At 36.3% G+C, this 17,059-nt stretch overlaps 1 protein-coding gene across 1 annotated transcript in view; it reads left to right on the top strand.

The window, feature by feature from the left end:
• The window catches only part of ARAP2 (ArfGAP with RhoGAP domain, ankyrin repeat and PH domain 2), a 141,394-nt gene continuing 124,335 nt past the window's right edge, over window positions 1–17,059 (top strand). Inside the window, exons 1-4 of the mRNA XM_074865959.1 lie at window positions 1–98; window positions 5,971–7,028; window positions 14,687–14,757; window positions 15,689–15,768. Of these exons, the coding sequence (XP_074722060.1) occupies window positions 6,121–7,028; window positions 14,687–14,757; window positions 15,689–15,768 (1,059 nt within the window). The 5' untranslated portion in view covers window positions 1–98; window positions 5,971–6,120. The remainder of the gene's footprint in view (window positions 99–5,970; window positions 7,029–14,686; window positions 14,758–15,688; window positions 15,769–17,059) is intronic.

Below are 17,059 nucleotides of genomic sequence, written 5' to 3'. Positions count from 1 at the left end.
AGCAAGAAAGCGAGCGAGGAGTAAAGAAAGCTGAAGCCATCTAAAGTCTTGTTCTTCCTTCCCCCGCCTTTCTCTTCACCCGCTGCTTTTTGCCAGAGGTAAGCCAGCCTCCGCGGGGTGCGGAGTTTGCGAGGCAGAGGGCACGGGCTGCCCGCTGCTGCCCTGTGCGCGGCGGCCTGCGCCGGCGGCTCCGCAGGCCGGGCCGGGCCCTTGCGGGCACGGAGCGTCTTCGGGGGCCGCTGCGGTGATGCGGGAGGTCCCGGTCCCGCCGGCAGCGTGGCGGCCGGCGAAAACCGCACTGCTGGGGAGTAACTTCAGAGTTACCGGCGAGTTCAGGGGCGAGGCGGAGTGGTTGGTACAGGGCATGTTTCAGATGAGCGTCAGATACCGAAGTTGGAATCTAACAAGAAATAGCTTGTAGGCAGGTAGAAAATAAGGCGTGTGGGTTTTTTTTTTTTTTTTTTCTTTCATCCTATTTCCTTTTTAGTTTAAATTATTTTAACGGTTTGTATGTAAATGTCATACTAAGGAACAGTGCTCTATTATTTATGAGTTGTTTCTGTGAAGTCAGACACAGATAGACATTTTGCTAGCTGCCAGTATATTTCTGGAAATTCTACCAGCGAATGCTTTAAGTTCACTTCGAGAAAGTCAAAGAGCCGCTAGGATGTCCTAGATATAAAAGACAAAAGTGAATGATACATCCCCTCGGTGTTGCCACAGCAATTTGCTAAAGTGTACTCGACCAATTCCACCTTTAGCTTGCTTATTCATGCCATGCAGTTCCTTACTCCGGAGACTCTGCAAGTTGTTCCACTGGAATTTCTTGCAGTATGAGGTTTGAATCCGAGGTAGTGAAGGTGGCTGAACTTTTCTCTGGAAGAGAAGTGTTCTGAAATAAAAAAAAAAAAAAACAAAAAAACTTTGACAGAGGATGTGATTAAAGGTATTTCGTAATTATTCAGTGCGTTGAACTACACTTAGTAATTTCCTTGCCTTTGGAAGGGGAACAGTTCTGTCAGAATTGTTGCAATCAGTTATCTTGCTCTGAGTTGACCCAGATGGTAATGAATTAAGTAACCACTTTAAAAAGGTCATTTGAGTTTTTTTTTAACATGCAGTCAGTATGCTGATTGCATTATGTAGGTTTTTTGAAAGATCTTTAATGATCCACAACGTTTTCTAGGCCTGTTAATCTTGTCAGTTTGTATGCAATGAAGTACAATGGGAGGGTGAAATTCACTATTGGCAGATTTCATTCTGCTCCATTGTAAGTCTTGTTGTAGTGGTCTTTTTTTTTTTTTTTTTTTTTTTCGTTCTGGGTTTTTTACCTGTTTATTTGGATCTTACTCTAGTATGTGGTTTAGTAGAAGCTGGGAGCAAGCCTGAACTTGCTTGAGTTTGTTGAACTGATTGCTTAAAGTGTGATTATCTTCTAAAGGTTTGAGACTTTCTTGAGGCTAATCTCTGTAGTCATCTTAAAAAGGGATAAAAAGAGTCTCGATTGAGTGTTTCTATATTCAGCTGTATCCTCCTGTTCACACATTTAATTACTAAAAGTTGAGTTGCTTGCTTGCTTCAATACATATTCGTCTATCTTCCAGTTAGTGTTGTATTGAAAACTTTTCAACTTGAAAATCATAAAATGGAAGAAATACAGAATCAACTGGTAATGGCTTTTTGGAATGTTAGATGCAGGTACCCTCCATGTGAGGAGAGGTCCTGAAAATTACGTATGTTTTTCTGTGCCAGTGCTGCCGTTTTTCTTTGGTGCTATTTAGCTGTTGCTTTTAGTAAAACAGAAAGAACAATGTTAGGCCGCTTATGAGTTGTTGTACCTCCTTCTCTAAGCCCATTCCATAAGATGGGAAAAGGAAGAATGTGAAAATCAGTTTGAGAAGAAGTGTGAGAAGCATTATCTTCTATCAAAGAAAGTTGGATGATCCCATATAAGGCTTGGGATGTGCAACACAAATTGCAATTCATCCCCTGCCAAAACATTTTCCTGGAAGAAAAGCCCAGATGGTTTCCCTTGTATTGTTTTTTCCATATAGCAGTTTAGATGTTTTACCCTTATTTCTATTTAAGGGTCTTTCAAGAAGCTTGATTTTTGTATAACTGCTATAGCATTTTCCTGGTTTTAGTAACCATGTTGAATGATGACTTTTGTCTTAGTTACTCTATATTGGAGAATGTGATAGCACAGCACAAATCAGTTGTATTTAAGCAAGACTAAATTCCCATCTTTTTTAATCTTCTTTTTTGATATTTATTTCTGTCAAATACTGTGGGAAAAAATCTATTTGGCCTTGCTGCCGAGAGAAAAAGTTTTGGTTTACAGGATGCATGCACTAATGTTGAAGACTATTGTTTACTTAAACTTGTGGTGGTACAAATATGGATGTGAATGATACAAATGTGTATATATCATATATGTACACTACATAGCTAATGCTGTACAAACATTCTTTAAGGTTTGTTATGACTTACTCTACAATTAAAGCCGTGGAGGAGATTAAATGATTTTTTTTAATTGATATTAATTACATTGAAATAGATTAATATGTTGGATAAGGTGGTCCTTGAGTTCCGCTTTTCTGTATACTTCTTGAGCTTAAGCCTTTAGTAAGGATAAAACATTGTAAGAAACGATTCTGTATTTATCTTCTAGCCTGTGATACAAACATTCAGCAGTGTATGTAGATTTGTTCAGCTGTTGGTTACTTGAATCTTCGTCTGAGTAGTCAAAGCAGAACAGGTTTCAGTATAACCCTTTGCTCAGACTGGCAAAATGTGTGACTGTGAATTTACTGGTATCTAACTGTATAGCTAGGCCAGATCTATAGCATGTCTTTATAATTCTTGGTGGATTCTGCCGTACATCTCTATGGATTCTGCCGTAGATTACTACAGAAACAGAAAATGGCTTGGACTTCAGCTTCTGGCAGTGCTGGCATTTTGTAGTCAAAATGTCTTCTCAGTGAGCAGTTTCTTCCTTTCTCAGTCTGCTACATGTTTTATTTATAAAATATACTGCACAAAGTAATGCAAATTTGGAAGAAGTTTGTTCTGTGCTAGGTAATCCTCTGCATTGTTTTGTGGTTTATACAGAGGTGGGTTAGGATCTAAATAACTGATAATACATAGCAATTTGAGTTCCTGAAGTAACGACGCTGGAGGTGTTCCAGAATAAGGTGTGGGCAAAGCTACTGCATGTAGAAAAAAGCAGTATTTAGATCCTGAGAAGAGTGTGTGTGGGTATAAATATATATGTTTATATAAAAAATATATATTTATAAACACATAACTAAAAGCTACTTTCCTAAGTGTCTTTTTTGTTACTGCTGAAGGTGGAGGGATTGAGGGAATGATACTGGCTGAAAATAAACACACCTCGGGGAAAAAATATCCAGACACCACCATGAACCCCAGAACTGCCAAGGAAGGTGGAAATGGCTGAGATAACCAATTGCAACTCCAACTTTAGAACAGTTAGACTGATATACTACCATTGTAGGGGTTTTTTATGCTTGAACATGTGGGGGTTTTTTTATGTTGGATTGTTTTGTGGCTTTTTTTTTTTTCATTAATGGGTACATGAAAGACTATTCTCTGGCACAAACAGTGCCTGCCTGATACTTTTTGCCCTCTTTAGTAACTTCAATATATTCAACTTCTTAAGAGACTATGTATTTGCATTTGTACTTTTCAAGGTTGTAGATGGGTGGAGGCCATACTGTTGAATTTTATCTTTTATGGCTAGAGGCTTACGTGAAAAGCTTGAGGAAATGCTGATGTCTGAAATTTTTAAAGGAACGATGAGTGTTTAGATAAGTACTTAGGTTGGGAAAGGCCAAAGTTAAATCTAAAAGCTGATTGTTAATCAGTTTAGCTCAATCCAAGGCTTTTTGAATTTAAATGACTTGGGAATCTTTTAGTGAGGGTTAACTCCCTAACAAACTTCATCTCTCCTGAGAGGTTGATATAGGATTGGCCTATAGAGTTCTTTCTCTAAAAACTTTTAATTGCATGAATTTCATAGTCAAGATAAGAAGTCACTTCTCAGACTTGTGGACTGTGATTGAAGCTGATAAAAATACTGCCCCAAAAATGAAGTTAAAGAGATTAACACAAATACAAAGATTTATTTTCAATAATGGAACATTTATAGTTAAGTGTGCAGTGTTGATTTTTACATCTTCCAGAAAAATGTAGGTTTGTTCATCTTTTTTTCTTATAATGTCACATCTATATATATATGTATGGTGTAAGTATAAAGAGGTTTGTTTTTTCCCTGTTTCTGATTACCGCTTTTTGGAAGTGTGGGAGTAATAAAGATATTTACAAAATTTTCCAAGAAAAGACTTCTGCTGAAGTCTTGATTATTTAATCATTATAATAAAGTATAATTGCCAATAGCAGTCATAACTGTTGTGCTCCATTCAGTAAATGATTTAAAATTCACATTTATTTGTATACAGCTTTGGGGAATGAGGAGGGACATAAAGATTTATTTATGACTGCTTTTCTGAATACTGATTTAGTTATTCAGAAGACATTGGGGAAGTCTTACAGGAAGAGGTTTTATAATTTTTTGGAGGAGTTGATACAGTACAAAAGTAGGTAATCTTTTAAGCTTCATTTCTAGGTCATAAGAAGTGCCCTTCTTGTCAGGAAATATTTTGAAGAATAAGGTATCAACACCTACTACCATGGATATATTCTGGGCATGCGATTTCTTTTCTTTCTAATTGCAACTTAGGTCTTGCACTGTTCTACTGAAGCTGTTCTTTCTTTTCCAGGCTGCTTAAGGCTAGTAGTACCTGCATGCCAGGACAGCTGCTACAGTCAGCAGGTTTCCCTAAGGCCAAATTACTCTTTACACAGGAAGAGGGAGGTGAAAGAACCTGTTGACTGCTGCTGATCTTAAACCTTCTTTAAAGAGATGTGATTTCAGGCTGTCTCAAACACCTTCTGAATAGTAGCTTCTCTGTCAGCTTTAGATTTTGTAAATCATAAATTTGGATACAGCCCTGAAAGAAGGAGGAACTCAGGTGAAATCTGGAGAGTGCAAGGGCTGTGTTGGAAAATATGAAGGAAGAACTGTCATGGGCACTTGAGATACCAAATGTTTCTAGTGTGGAGGCCAGAACTTGCCTGTGGGGTTATGCCTCTGCTACTGTTTGTGGCCAAGGGAAAACTGCTTCCTTGACAGAGTTGAAAAGCTAGTAGTTACCTGTTTCCTATTTTCCCTTGTGACAGTTCTTTGAAGAGCCTGATCTGCAAGACATATTTTGATCACCTCCATAGCTTTCTGACTGTAGTTATTCAAACAATTAAGGCACTTCCCCCCCCCCCCCCCCCAACATGCTCAGAAATGAATCTACCTTTGTGAACTATTTTATTGGTTATGGTACTTGTTCAGTTGGATGCTCAGTTGAAGAGGGATTGAACCCACAGTTCACAGAGAATGCTCTAGACAGTATTTCTTCCTTTTTCCCATGGAAAGTGTGTTTCTGTGCTAAAAAGAGTTTAAGGCTCAGAAGATAAGGGAGTAGAAGCCCTATGCTGTAGTTTATCAGTGTTAGCATGGGAATAAGAAAGCTTTGGGTTCCAGCTCTGGTCTTAGATCACTCCCCTCCCCCCCCCATGTCCCCCTTATATGTGTGTATGTAGATAAGTGGTTCATCTCTTAACTGTTCATCTTAACTACTAGGATTATCTATTTTAAGATTGTATTACTTGTGCTGGGTTAAGACTTTGATTTCTCTATGCTCTTTATACAGGCCAAGATAAAAGGAAGGAGAGGTTATGCTGTTTACCCTCCTTGAAATTTTCATGTATAAGCAATTTGAAAATGTTACTGTACAAATGACAGGAAGCCTTTCAGAATTTTATTCAAGATTAATGTGAATTCAGATGGGAACTTTTTTTAATGCCCTTTTTTTTTTTTTTTTTTTTTCCCCATAGGCTTGCAGTCTTTAAAAAAAAAATCAGTTTGAACTGAAGAAATTTGAAGAAGTGTCTTGAAGAAACTGATATTCTTCATTGGCTGGCTGACACCAAATTTAGAGCGCTTTCTTGCTAGTGAATATGCACGCATCCTGACTATATTTCTACATGACTGTGTGGGGCAGTATTCGGAATGAAGCTGCCATCATGTCATCCACAGGCAACTGCACTGATATTGAAGAATTCTTGGTCAACATTAACTTGGGACAATATCTTCCTAACTTTAAAGAATATGGCTATAACATTGTGACAGATTGTGTGGGAATAAATAACAGTGTGCTTCAGCAAATGGGAGTGTTGCCTACAGGGCACCGTAGAAGGATTCTTAAGCAATTAGATACCACTCTTTCAAAAATGCAAGGAAATTCTCTTTTCCGTGAAAATCTAAAATTCAAAGACTTGAAAGGTTTAGAAGAGAAGCATTATTTGTCCTCAGATCAGGAGCCTCCAATAAACAATTCAAGTGTAGATGGGACTAGCTTGATACCTGCAACGTTGTCAGAACAACTTATTAATAAAGCTTACATTGATAAAGAAAGGTTTGAACTTGCAGAGCAAAACTTATTGGAGGCAAATGATGATAGCTTTACAACTTCGGATTTTTCTAGTTTATACCAGAATTCAGACAGCGTACTAAAAGCTATCAATCCACGTGGAAGTATTAAGACAGATACTCAGGCAGATACATCACTGGAAGAAGCTGCTGCATACCAAGCTGATGAGCCCTTGGCTGGCTGTTTGGCATTTCATGATCCTTCTTCTTCATTTGCTCATTCATGTGGGACAAAATACAATGAAAACAAACATCTGATGTTTTCAGATGAGGATGATTCATCTGACAGTGAGCCAAATTCTCCATTCTTTAAGTTTAAAGGAGAAATGATAGACAATGACTTATATGGTTCTTATACACAAAACTGCATGAAAGTATTTCCAAGAGTAAGCCGGTCTTTTATATTACGGCATCGACCTGTACCGGAAATTCCCAAATCAAGTAAAGTTCAAGCTTCATCAAGGTAACTGTGCTTTTTCTTTTAATGAAGACTTGCTATCATTGTAGAATCATTGTAGAAATCATGGTTTGGGGTTTCTTCCCTTTTTTTTAATGTAATTTTTTGGTGGATTTTTTAAGTATGTGCTGTAAATACACTGTATCTGGTATGAATGTTGCCAAATTAACCGAAGGCAGATTAAGCTTCAATGCAAGTTAAAAGTGCAAATGAGAGTATAAAGGCAAATTTTAGAACAGTGTTTCCTTATAACCTCCCCAACAATCTCCACGTCTACTTATTTTCAAATAAAGGAATCTTTATTGCTTTAGATACAACCCTTGTTAAAAACAACTATATCAAGCATTTTTAAAACTTAATCCGTATTCTGTTAAAATGGGGAAGAATGGAAATACACAAGTGTTACAAAACCAAGATTGAAAAATAACAGAAAAAGCTGTTGAATCTATTCCAAACCAAAGCATTGGTAATGATATTAATTAGACCTTAGCTCCAATGTTTCTGATGAAATTCTGATCGATCACAGGAAAATGATGATAAAATGGTGATTTCAGGATGGCTAAAAATTCACCCTTAAGTATAAAAATCTATTTTTATGATAACAATTACTGTGAAACGCAAATATTCAGGTTGTATCTTAGTAACTTTTAAGGTCATACCTTTTAAGAGATACTGTTCTTGGAAAATACAAGTTTATTATTTCATATATATAAATGATAAGAAAAACCCAGAAAGTTTTGCACACCTACACATTTATGTAGTTTTATCTAAAAAGTGGGTCAAAATTTAGAAAGTCCTCTTGTCTGTGTTGTGCGCTGTATGATGTAGCCACCCTGTAAAAAAGGCAGGATGTATCTGATAGGATTGGACGCATGCATGGGCATAACAGGATGATTACACGTGAATATTAAGTCTTAGCCTTAAAGCACATAAAATTTATATCTAAATATAAATATGTAAATTTTCAATTAGAGTAGTTTTAAATTAGAGTAGGATATTTTGTGGGGGAGGAAATTACATTATACCGTCGGTCTAAAGCAAGGACTTTCTTCAAGATGGCTCTTAGATTAATTTCTAAACTGGTTGTCATTTAACTGTTAACTGAGGGAATGGATGCAACCAGTTTGTCATATTAGGTGTTGTCTTTAGCTGGTGGTCTCATAACAAAACCTTAGCGTTTAATGATGCTTGTAGTATAAAAATATTTTTGAGGCATTCTAGCAGGTAAAAAGAAGTGGAAAAAGGGAAACTAAAAAAAGAAAAAAAAGAATAGAGGTGGGAGGTTTTCAGAGTTTATAGAGTCTTTATAAGGATAGTTCTGTGCAGCTTTGGTGAGGATAGTATTGGATAGAATCCAATAAAATTTGTTATAGTAAATTGCATAGGAGAATTTGAATTTGTTTCAAAATATGTGTGTGATGTGAGTCTGTTGAGTTCATAATTTGAATCCACAAATTAGTGAGTAGCACTTACTGTCTTGAATAAGCATTAGTTGTTATCGCTTGTCTTGCAAAAATATGATGGTGTGTAGAGGAAAAGGTCTGATGTTAAAACTTAAATCCAGGCCTATCTTAATAAAAGTAATAGTTTGAATGTTAAAAATAATAGGCACTAAATGTGCAGTTGATGACAATATTACAGGCTGTGTAAACGAAGAATATTTCCCCACAGATTAATTTGTGATGTGTTTGGTTCTATTAACTACAAGCTTTTACTCATCATGCTGGTCAAGTGTCTTGGAGAAGAAAAATTCATGCAAAGGCATATGCAGAGTTTTGTTGGTGTAGCCATATCCAAATCATTACGTTGCATTTTTTTTTTAGTAATTTTTTTTTTTTTAAACCACTAACTATGCCTGGAAGGGACGTGTCTGGGAATGTTTTGTTTATCTTGTCTTTTTCATCTGCATATCTCAGTAGTTAGAAACATCATTAGCAAGTTTATACATGTCCTAAATGCAGAGTTTTCCCAGCATTTATAAACTTCTAGATTATTGAAAGAAGTCAATATTAAATGTTGTAATACAGTTGTTTGAACAGATGGAGAGGCAAGAATTCTTTGCAACATTTAACAGATTTTTGTGTGCCTTAAAAATGTTTCATCAGTGCCTTTCTAAACCACCAAAAATGTGCTTATTGAAACTTAAGTATAAACATCTTTCAGTGAGGAGTAGCTTTACATTAACTTTTGTAGAGTGATTATCCCTACTTCATAAAATAAAGCTATTTCTGCTGAGGTGAAATGGGAATCTCATCCTAAAAGATAACTAGCTACTAAAATAGTACTCTTAATGTCTTTTGAGAAACAATCATCCAGTAGAGAGAATATGCTATATTTGTAATCTTCCCACCATTGAAGTAAATCCTCCAAATCCCAGTCAATTAGTGATTAATATGTGACTGGGTCACTAACTTCATTACCCATCATTTTGATTTGTGAGCTCCAGCTTCCTTTCTTCATCTTGATGCTCCATTTATAATAATATGGAAATCCTGCAGGACAAGTAACAGTCTGTCAGAGGAAGATCAAGGGTAAACCAGAACTTCACAACATAACTTAAACTTCACAGGAATGTTCTTGATGACCTTGCCGAGTACAAAAATCACTACAAAAAGGACATTGAATTACTCGAGCGTGTCCAGAGAAGGGCAGCAAAGCTGGTGCAGGGTCTGGAGCACGTGTCGTACGAGGAGCGGCTGAGGGAACTGGGGTTGTTTAGTCTGGAGAAGAGGAGACTGAGGGGAGACCTCATCGCCCTCCACAACTACCTGAAAGGAGGTTGCAGAGAGCTGGGGATGAGTCTCTTTAACCAAGTAATGAGCGATAAGACAAGAGGTAATGGCCTCAAGTTGCACCAAGGAAGGTTTAGACTGTATATTAGGAAGTATTTCTTTCCAGAACGGGTTGTTAGGCATTGGAATGGGCTGCCCAGGGCAGTGGTGGAGTCCCCATCCCTGGAGGTGTTTAGGAGTAGAGTCAAAATAGCGCTGAGGGATATGGTGTGGTTGGGAACTGTCAGTGCTAGGTTAATGGTTGGACTAGATGATCTTCAAGGTCCTTTCCAACCTAGATGATTCTGTGATTCTGAGTACTTTTTTAGAGGCAAAGAATTAATACTGAACTTAAAGATGATGCCATCTGCCATTTTAAACTTCAGGAAAGACTGCGTGTCTTGCAGAATTGCATGGACAGACATTCTCAGCTCATTTTTATGGATAGACAGTGGTTTCGTCCTTATTACATTGTGTGAAGGCTTTTCCATAGAGGCAGAGAAATCCTGCTGAAATCATCTGGGAAACTCAACATTTCCTTCTAGTCGTTCATGGATATTAGTCATTAAATTTTCATGCAAGGAAGTCCTTTTCTCATGATCTCTTATCTGCCTTCTGGCACAAAAAGTTCATACGGTGGGTCTCCTTGTCCCCCTTAGTCGTGGTGTGACTATATCACTTTTTATTACTAAAAATGTACTTGTCTCTCTTGCAATTATATCTGCTTTCCTGTGCCTCAGTTGTGCTCCTGGCTCTTGCCTGTAACAAAACATGCTGTCAGCTGGTAAGACACCATAGCATTTTAGAAGTTTGAAATATTTTGAGTTTCTTTCTTCTTTGAAGTGTATGTGGCATCACTGTAGTACAGAGGGGTGCAGATTTTTTTTTTTTTAAAAAACTGGCAATTACAGTGTTCTTGATAATAGGGTTATGCAAATTTCAGTAGTGTTTTTGGTTGATCAGTATTGAAGTGATGTGTAGTTATGCTAGATTCTTGACAGCTAGACTCTTCCTTCTTATAACATGATTTCTCTGTTGATAAAGAATTAATAAAGATCACTCGAAAGGTGTTTAAAAGCACTGGAATTGTTGAGAGGATTGCAAATCATCTTCTAAAATTGAAATAATCTGCATCCAAAATGTCTTTATTAGACAAAGTCATCACTCTTTCTGAGACCCTGCATTCTGTATTTAAGTGAGAAGTCTTAAATTTTTAATATGGTTCCCAGTCATGTGGAACAGAACAAAGGGTTAAACAGGGTGGACTGGAAGCTTCATGGTCTTTCTTGATACTTTTGGTCTAAGTGACTTCTTCCATACAGACAGGAGAGAAGATTAAGGCTTTTGTAAGACAAAACAGTGAAAATAATGCAATGGATGGACCTAATCACCAACGTGCCTTTAGCACAAGATTAAAGATAATAAGTATAGAGATAATTTCAGAGGCTTTGAATGCTTTGGATCATGTCATTTAGCAGTCACTCTTAGGTGAAATAGCTACTGTTGCATCATTCAGTGCAGCAATCTGTTCAAACACTTGAGCAGATTTATGACATGGTAGACCTGTGTTATACAGAATGCTACACAGATGAAATGTCACGCTAATAAACTCTAGATACTGCTAGATTTTTTTGTATCCCCCAATTTTGTTACTTGTATTGCTCAGTAGTGGGATTGCTCTGATTCTTTATTAGGAGAAATAAGAGGAAATAGACCAAAAGTAATTCTGAAAAACATACTGCGTTTGTGGGAAAATGTAAATAAGTAAAATGGATAAGGGTGCTTGGCCTGAGCAGGCACTATTTGTATTCTTCAACTGGCAGATCCTATGGTTAAAAATTTTTGCTTGGTGCTAGTATTCTTTAGACTCTATGTCGTAACATATAAGTGGTCAGGATTGCTGATGAGGTGTCCAAGCTAGTGCTGCTGTGTCTCTCTGTTCTCTGTTCTGTCACACAAAGCAATTTTTTTTTGAGGAAAGAGACACTTCTCCCTCTCTTTTCCTATGGCCAAGCATCACCATTAATTTACCTCTGCAAGCAACCTGTGAACCCCAAGGCTCTAACACAGCATGCTAGAGCGTTTTTGACGTGTTTGCACTAGGGGAGGGTTAGGTCTTGAGATAGATAGAAAACTGTTTTGAATGAGTTTGAAAATAAAAGCTTCATTAATTTAGGAGATGAATGCCAGTAAAGACTCTGAGGCACTGAGTGCTTGCACTGACCTCTCTCCCTCTATTTGCGAGGTGACAGGAGTATACTGATTAACACTGCTCAGCTCAGCCCAGCTCGAAGTTCTCACCTTTCCAGTCTCTCAGCCTTTTGTGAGACCAGTTGCTGCCTCCTCACACCCTTTTCATTCTGTTTATGCATAAGGAAAGGGCGGTAAGGAAGAGTATGCAGCCTGACCCGCGTATGGTACCTCTTAATATATGAAAATAGCGGGTCTTAATCTCCACAGTTATAACAAAGTGATAATTTAATTGAAATTATTATTATATCCTTGTAGAATTGGCACACTTTGTCATTGGCAGACGACTTGCACTAACCTTTCTTTAAAGAGCAAAATAAAGAAGATCATTAGTCTGAAGAGGTATTAAATTTCAGAAATGGTTAAGAAAAGTCATAGATTGATGTAGATATAAGGTTGGTTTTTTTTTTTTTCAATCTTATTTGCCCCCAAAGAAGTCTTCAGTATTTTTCTGTCTTTTAATCCAGGTGTTCAATTTGTACAACAACTAGCTAGCTATTCTGGTCTATTAAGCATTGACAAATTACTATCATTTTATAGCTTGCACTGTATATTGTTTGTTCTATATAATCTTTCAAGCAGATGTACAAAGTAAACTTGTTTCATTTATTTTATATTTTCAGATAATTTTTACTGGACATAAGTTAGAACTTCATTTTCCAAAATTGACAAAAGTTTTGGTTTTGATTGCTGGAAAAAAAACCCTATTATTTGCTTATTAGCAGGTTTTCTTGCCATGTACACATACATGTAGGGACATAATAAAAAAAACCCTAAAACACAAGTTCTGAAAAAGTATAAATTAAAAAAATGCAGGTCCTTGTAAGCTGATTTTTTTTTTTTTATTTTTCATTTCCTGGTGAATTTATCTTCACTTGTTGCTGATTACTCACTTTTAAATCCATCCACCCTGAAACTAAGCCACCGACTTGCTGTTTTACTAAGGAAGAAAACCATTATTTTAAAAGCTCTTTGAGTCAAAGCTGCTTATCTATATCTCTCATTTATTTTAATGCTATTAATAACCTTAAAACAACCCAATGTAACAACAAAAATATCTGGTCTGTGTGGAAAAAGTTAGGGTTTTTTTGTAAGGTTCTTTAAAATCAGGTTAGAACAAATGCATGAATTTGCTAATGTAACTTCAAAAGATACAAGTACATCAATTACAGTAAAATGTAGGAAGAAACACAGACTTTAAAAGTATTTGCTGTGTAATTTTTGTAATTATAACTCAGGAGTGTAAACAGTTATGTATGGGAGCTAGGCCGTGATCCACCTTCACTGGCCAAACTTACCCTGTGTTTTCTAAACCCAGGATATCGTTGAGGAACTTAATTGATATAAACTGGATAACATTTGAAGTGTCAAGTAAGTTTATAAGGTTTGGCTTCTGTCTTGAATTTAATCTAATAATTTGTCTGGGGCAGATTTAGGCATGGATTAAAAATTATATGAAATAGTAGTTCATAAATGTATGCCTTCTGTCATAAGAGAGACATCAGCCTGTAATATGGAGTAATTCAACTTGGTCTTCATGGGACAGTATTTCTAAAGTTTTGAATATAGCTAATCTTAAAAGAATAAAATTTCTCAGTAAGTCAAGTGGGGAAACAAAAATTAGCAATATTGGTATTTTTATTAAAACACACTTGTCTTTGACTTCGAAGGATGGAGGACCTGCAAACTGTTAGAAAAACTTCAAGGATCTTGTGTGGCATTTATCAGTTACTGAATATTCTATAAACATGCACAAGGATCTGCATCACTTATTTCAAGCAAGAAAATGAAATTAAGAGGAAAAAATGTTACTTATGTTAACAGGGGAAATCAGAACTTAGCTGAAAACAGCTCTAATACAGGCTGCTAGAGTAGTGAAGATGGGTTAGAAATGTACTAATTCAGGCATATTTGTTCTTGTGGTGTTATTCTAAAGCTGCTGTCTCAGCCTGAAATCTCAATAATAATAATAATTTAAAAAATATGATCTTTAGCAGCATAATGAGTGCCACTATACATGAAATTGCTGAAATACTTAGGGGCCAGCACAACACCAGTAATAAAATAATATTTCTGTTGTTTATGGGGTTACATTCTTACCTATCTACAAAATGTGCAGTGGTAGTCACAGGCCATTGCAATGCAATGCCATTTATGTCTCAGATTGAAAACTTTATGGGAAAAAATGCACTTTAGGAAATCAAAACTTTACAGCAATTTTTTTCAGTGATTGAGAGCATGCTTTGTCTGGATTCCCATGCCCAGGCTCCCTTTGAGCTTAATGTTGGACTTTCTTAGTGCATCCTTTTTTGTCATTGGTAATCAGTGTGAAGAAGGGAAGGTAAAGGATTGGGGTAGAGCGGGGGATCTCCATGCTTGTCAGCAATCTAAATAAGGTCAATTCAAAACAACAACAAAAAAACCCCAAACTCAAGATGTATGCTGGGATCGAAGAAGTAGTCCATGTCATAGAGGGAGGAAAACACATTGTTAGGTGACTTTTAAATTAAATCAGAAATTTTCCCGAGACTTAAAATTGACTATTTGTATATAATTTTAATAGTTTAACTGCATAAGATGTTTTTGCTCCATTTGTGGGAAAATTCACTTACTGTTTTCATTTTGTGCTTTATTTTGTTCAAGTTCCCTTCAGAAAAGAAGAAATGTGGATCTTGTAAATATCTCTTGCACTGGGAGGCACATTTCACAGAACAGTGAGTTAAACATGCTGATATTTATGTCTTAAATATTGAGGAAAAAGAAACCTCAGAGCAGAAGTTGTCTAAAATGAATATTGACTTGCTTATTTTAAGAAATATTGGGCATCTGAAAGGGTTGGAAAAATGATGTATGTAATAGCAGGACGTTTAACCACATCTGCATTTTTACTTAGTTTTTGTTTATGAACTAATAAAATGAAAATTGGAAAGTCCAGTCTTCAAACCTCATTTCTTTTAATATACTTTTTTAGACTACAGTATTAAGAGTTTCTAAGATTAGATCCAGATTTTTTTAAGCAGAGTTAGCTTTTTCTTGAAAGATACAAGGAGCATGTTCCTGACTAATGCTGCTTAATTTGTTAGTTAGTGCTTATAGCTTCAGGAAATAACAGGAAATTAATTGTATTAAATACTTTACTGGAAGAGTTTAGAAGTCTTGTGCAGTCAGTTGTAAGTAAAAGTTCTTTCATATTCTAGAGGTATGTCTTGTTTGAAGTTATGCATATTAATTTCAAGCAAATACGTGGTGACAAAGTGAAGATTGTACACAAATGAGTTTTTTTGGGGGCGGGTTTAAAAGTCAGAAAAAAGGACACTTTGGAGCTATTGCTCCTAAGAGTATGCAATAGAAGGTCGTTTTTTTTTTAACTTGGTGCAGGGTAGGAAAGAAGAAAATGTCTGTATACAAGTTATATCCAAATTATATAGCAGTAGTAGTTGTGTCTGAGTAGGTAGTGTCTTGGGGTAAAGAAAGGTATCTGGAGTGGTTAGAAATGGGAAATTTGTTTCTCATTCTTCAGAATTTTTTCTGAGAAGGACGGAGAAATGACAAGCAAAAAAATCTGTGTCCTTTGTTGATTTCATTAATACTTTAGTAGAGCATTGTACTGTATGACTCTGTATTTATTTGTTTTTTCGCTTTAAGAAACTTTCACAGAAGAAAAGCCACCCATCATCTCTCCGTATGGAGAAACCTTTATTTGTGACAACCCTCAAGATGCTAAAGTAAGTTGAGAAGTCAGGATATAAATGGTTTATCTTCACTTCAATCTTCATGTTATCTATTTTATATTGCCCTTAATTATTTTTTACTCTGCTTTTTCAGTTCCTAGTATCTTTTCTGTCTATTTAGGTACATGCAAAAGGTTTATAGTGTAAATATTTGTGAATTAGTGACTTTTCTTAATCTTGAGATACATTTTGTACTATTCAATAGTAATAGGAAGCTGTGGTGCATTTTGGTTATTTTTTTGTTTTTTTAAACAACATAGGACAGATAACTGACTTCTTAAATGCCAGAGCTGCCATACCAAATGCAAAACAGTAAGTTACAGGCAACTGCAGACAACCTCAGTGTCTCCTTTTACCCTCTTAGGTACAGTGATATATTGTAATAATTTGTGCCTAAATGAGGTTAAGTGGTGGATAACCATTAGAATTGACTAGTAAAGGTAAAAGTGGCTTTTCTCTCTTCTGATAATTGCAGATCAAGACTGGACATCTCTACACAGCCTTGCATATATCCTATGAAAGCAGCTTACATGTTAGCTTAGATGATCTAATGGTCACTTTTGGTCATACCCTTTTTTAATTCCTGTATATGAAAGTTCTCAGAACTTCTGATGTTTTTCATGCATCCCCTAAACTTGCTGTATGCCCAGAAAGTCACTTTTGTTGTAGGATTGTCTGAAGCAAATATTTTTGTTGGGGTCGGTAATTGATGGTGTGAATGTTATAGATGGCATGTGGACAGACTTCTGAATCACATGGAGATATGAGAGCTAAGTTAGCTTAGGGAGGCATCTGCCAAATGCCGTGAATCCCAGCTCCTGCTTCTGTTGCAGCAGGATGCAGACCAGAAATTGTTGGTTCTCTGATTGTTTATACTTGTCCCAGCCGATCTCAAGCCATGGACCTAGAGAAAACAATAAATTATTCTTAGTTTCTGTCCTGGTCTTCACTCTGATATTTCACTTTCTAAAATATTGTCTAAAATGAAAGCTACTCAAATGGATGCCTATGACATTTTTTTCCCCAATTTTAGTTTGTTGAGAATTGGTCAGCAAAAGTAAATGCTCCAGATTTCATCATCTAATGGGAGTGGGTTTAGAAGCATAAAAATGATCTCTATTTTTGGTGTGTACTTTCTTTTCTTTGGAAATATATTGTGCTGCTTTTTTTTGTGTTGACTTTTTAAGGAGGTACATATAAATTCGTATCTTGTTTCTCCTTCTAGTTCTTGTTTTCTGCACACAAAAGTGACACTTGAGCTTTTGTTTTCTTTTCTTGTGTACAA

This window comes from Strix uralensis, chromosome 4 (genome assembly GCF_047716275.1).
Source record: "Strix uralensis isolate ZFMK-TIS-50842 chromosome 4, bStrUra1, whole genome shotgun sequence".
NCBI lineage: Eukaryota > Metazoa > Chordata > Aves > Strigiformes > Strigidae > Strix > Strix uralensis.
This window is presented reverse-complemented; position numbering and strand designations above follow the sequence as displayed.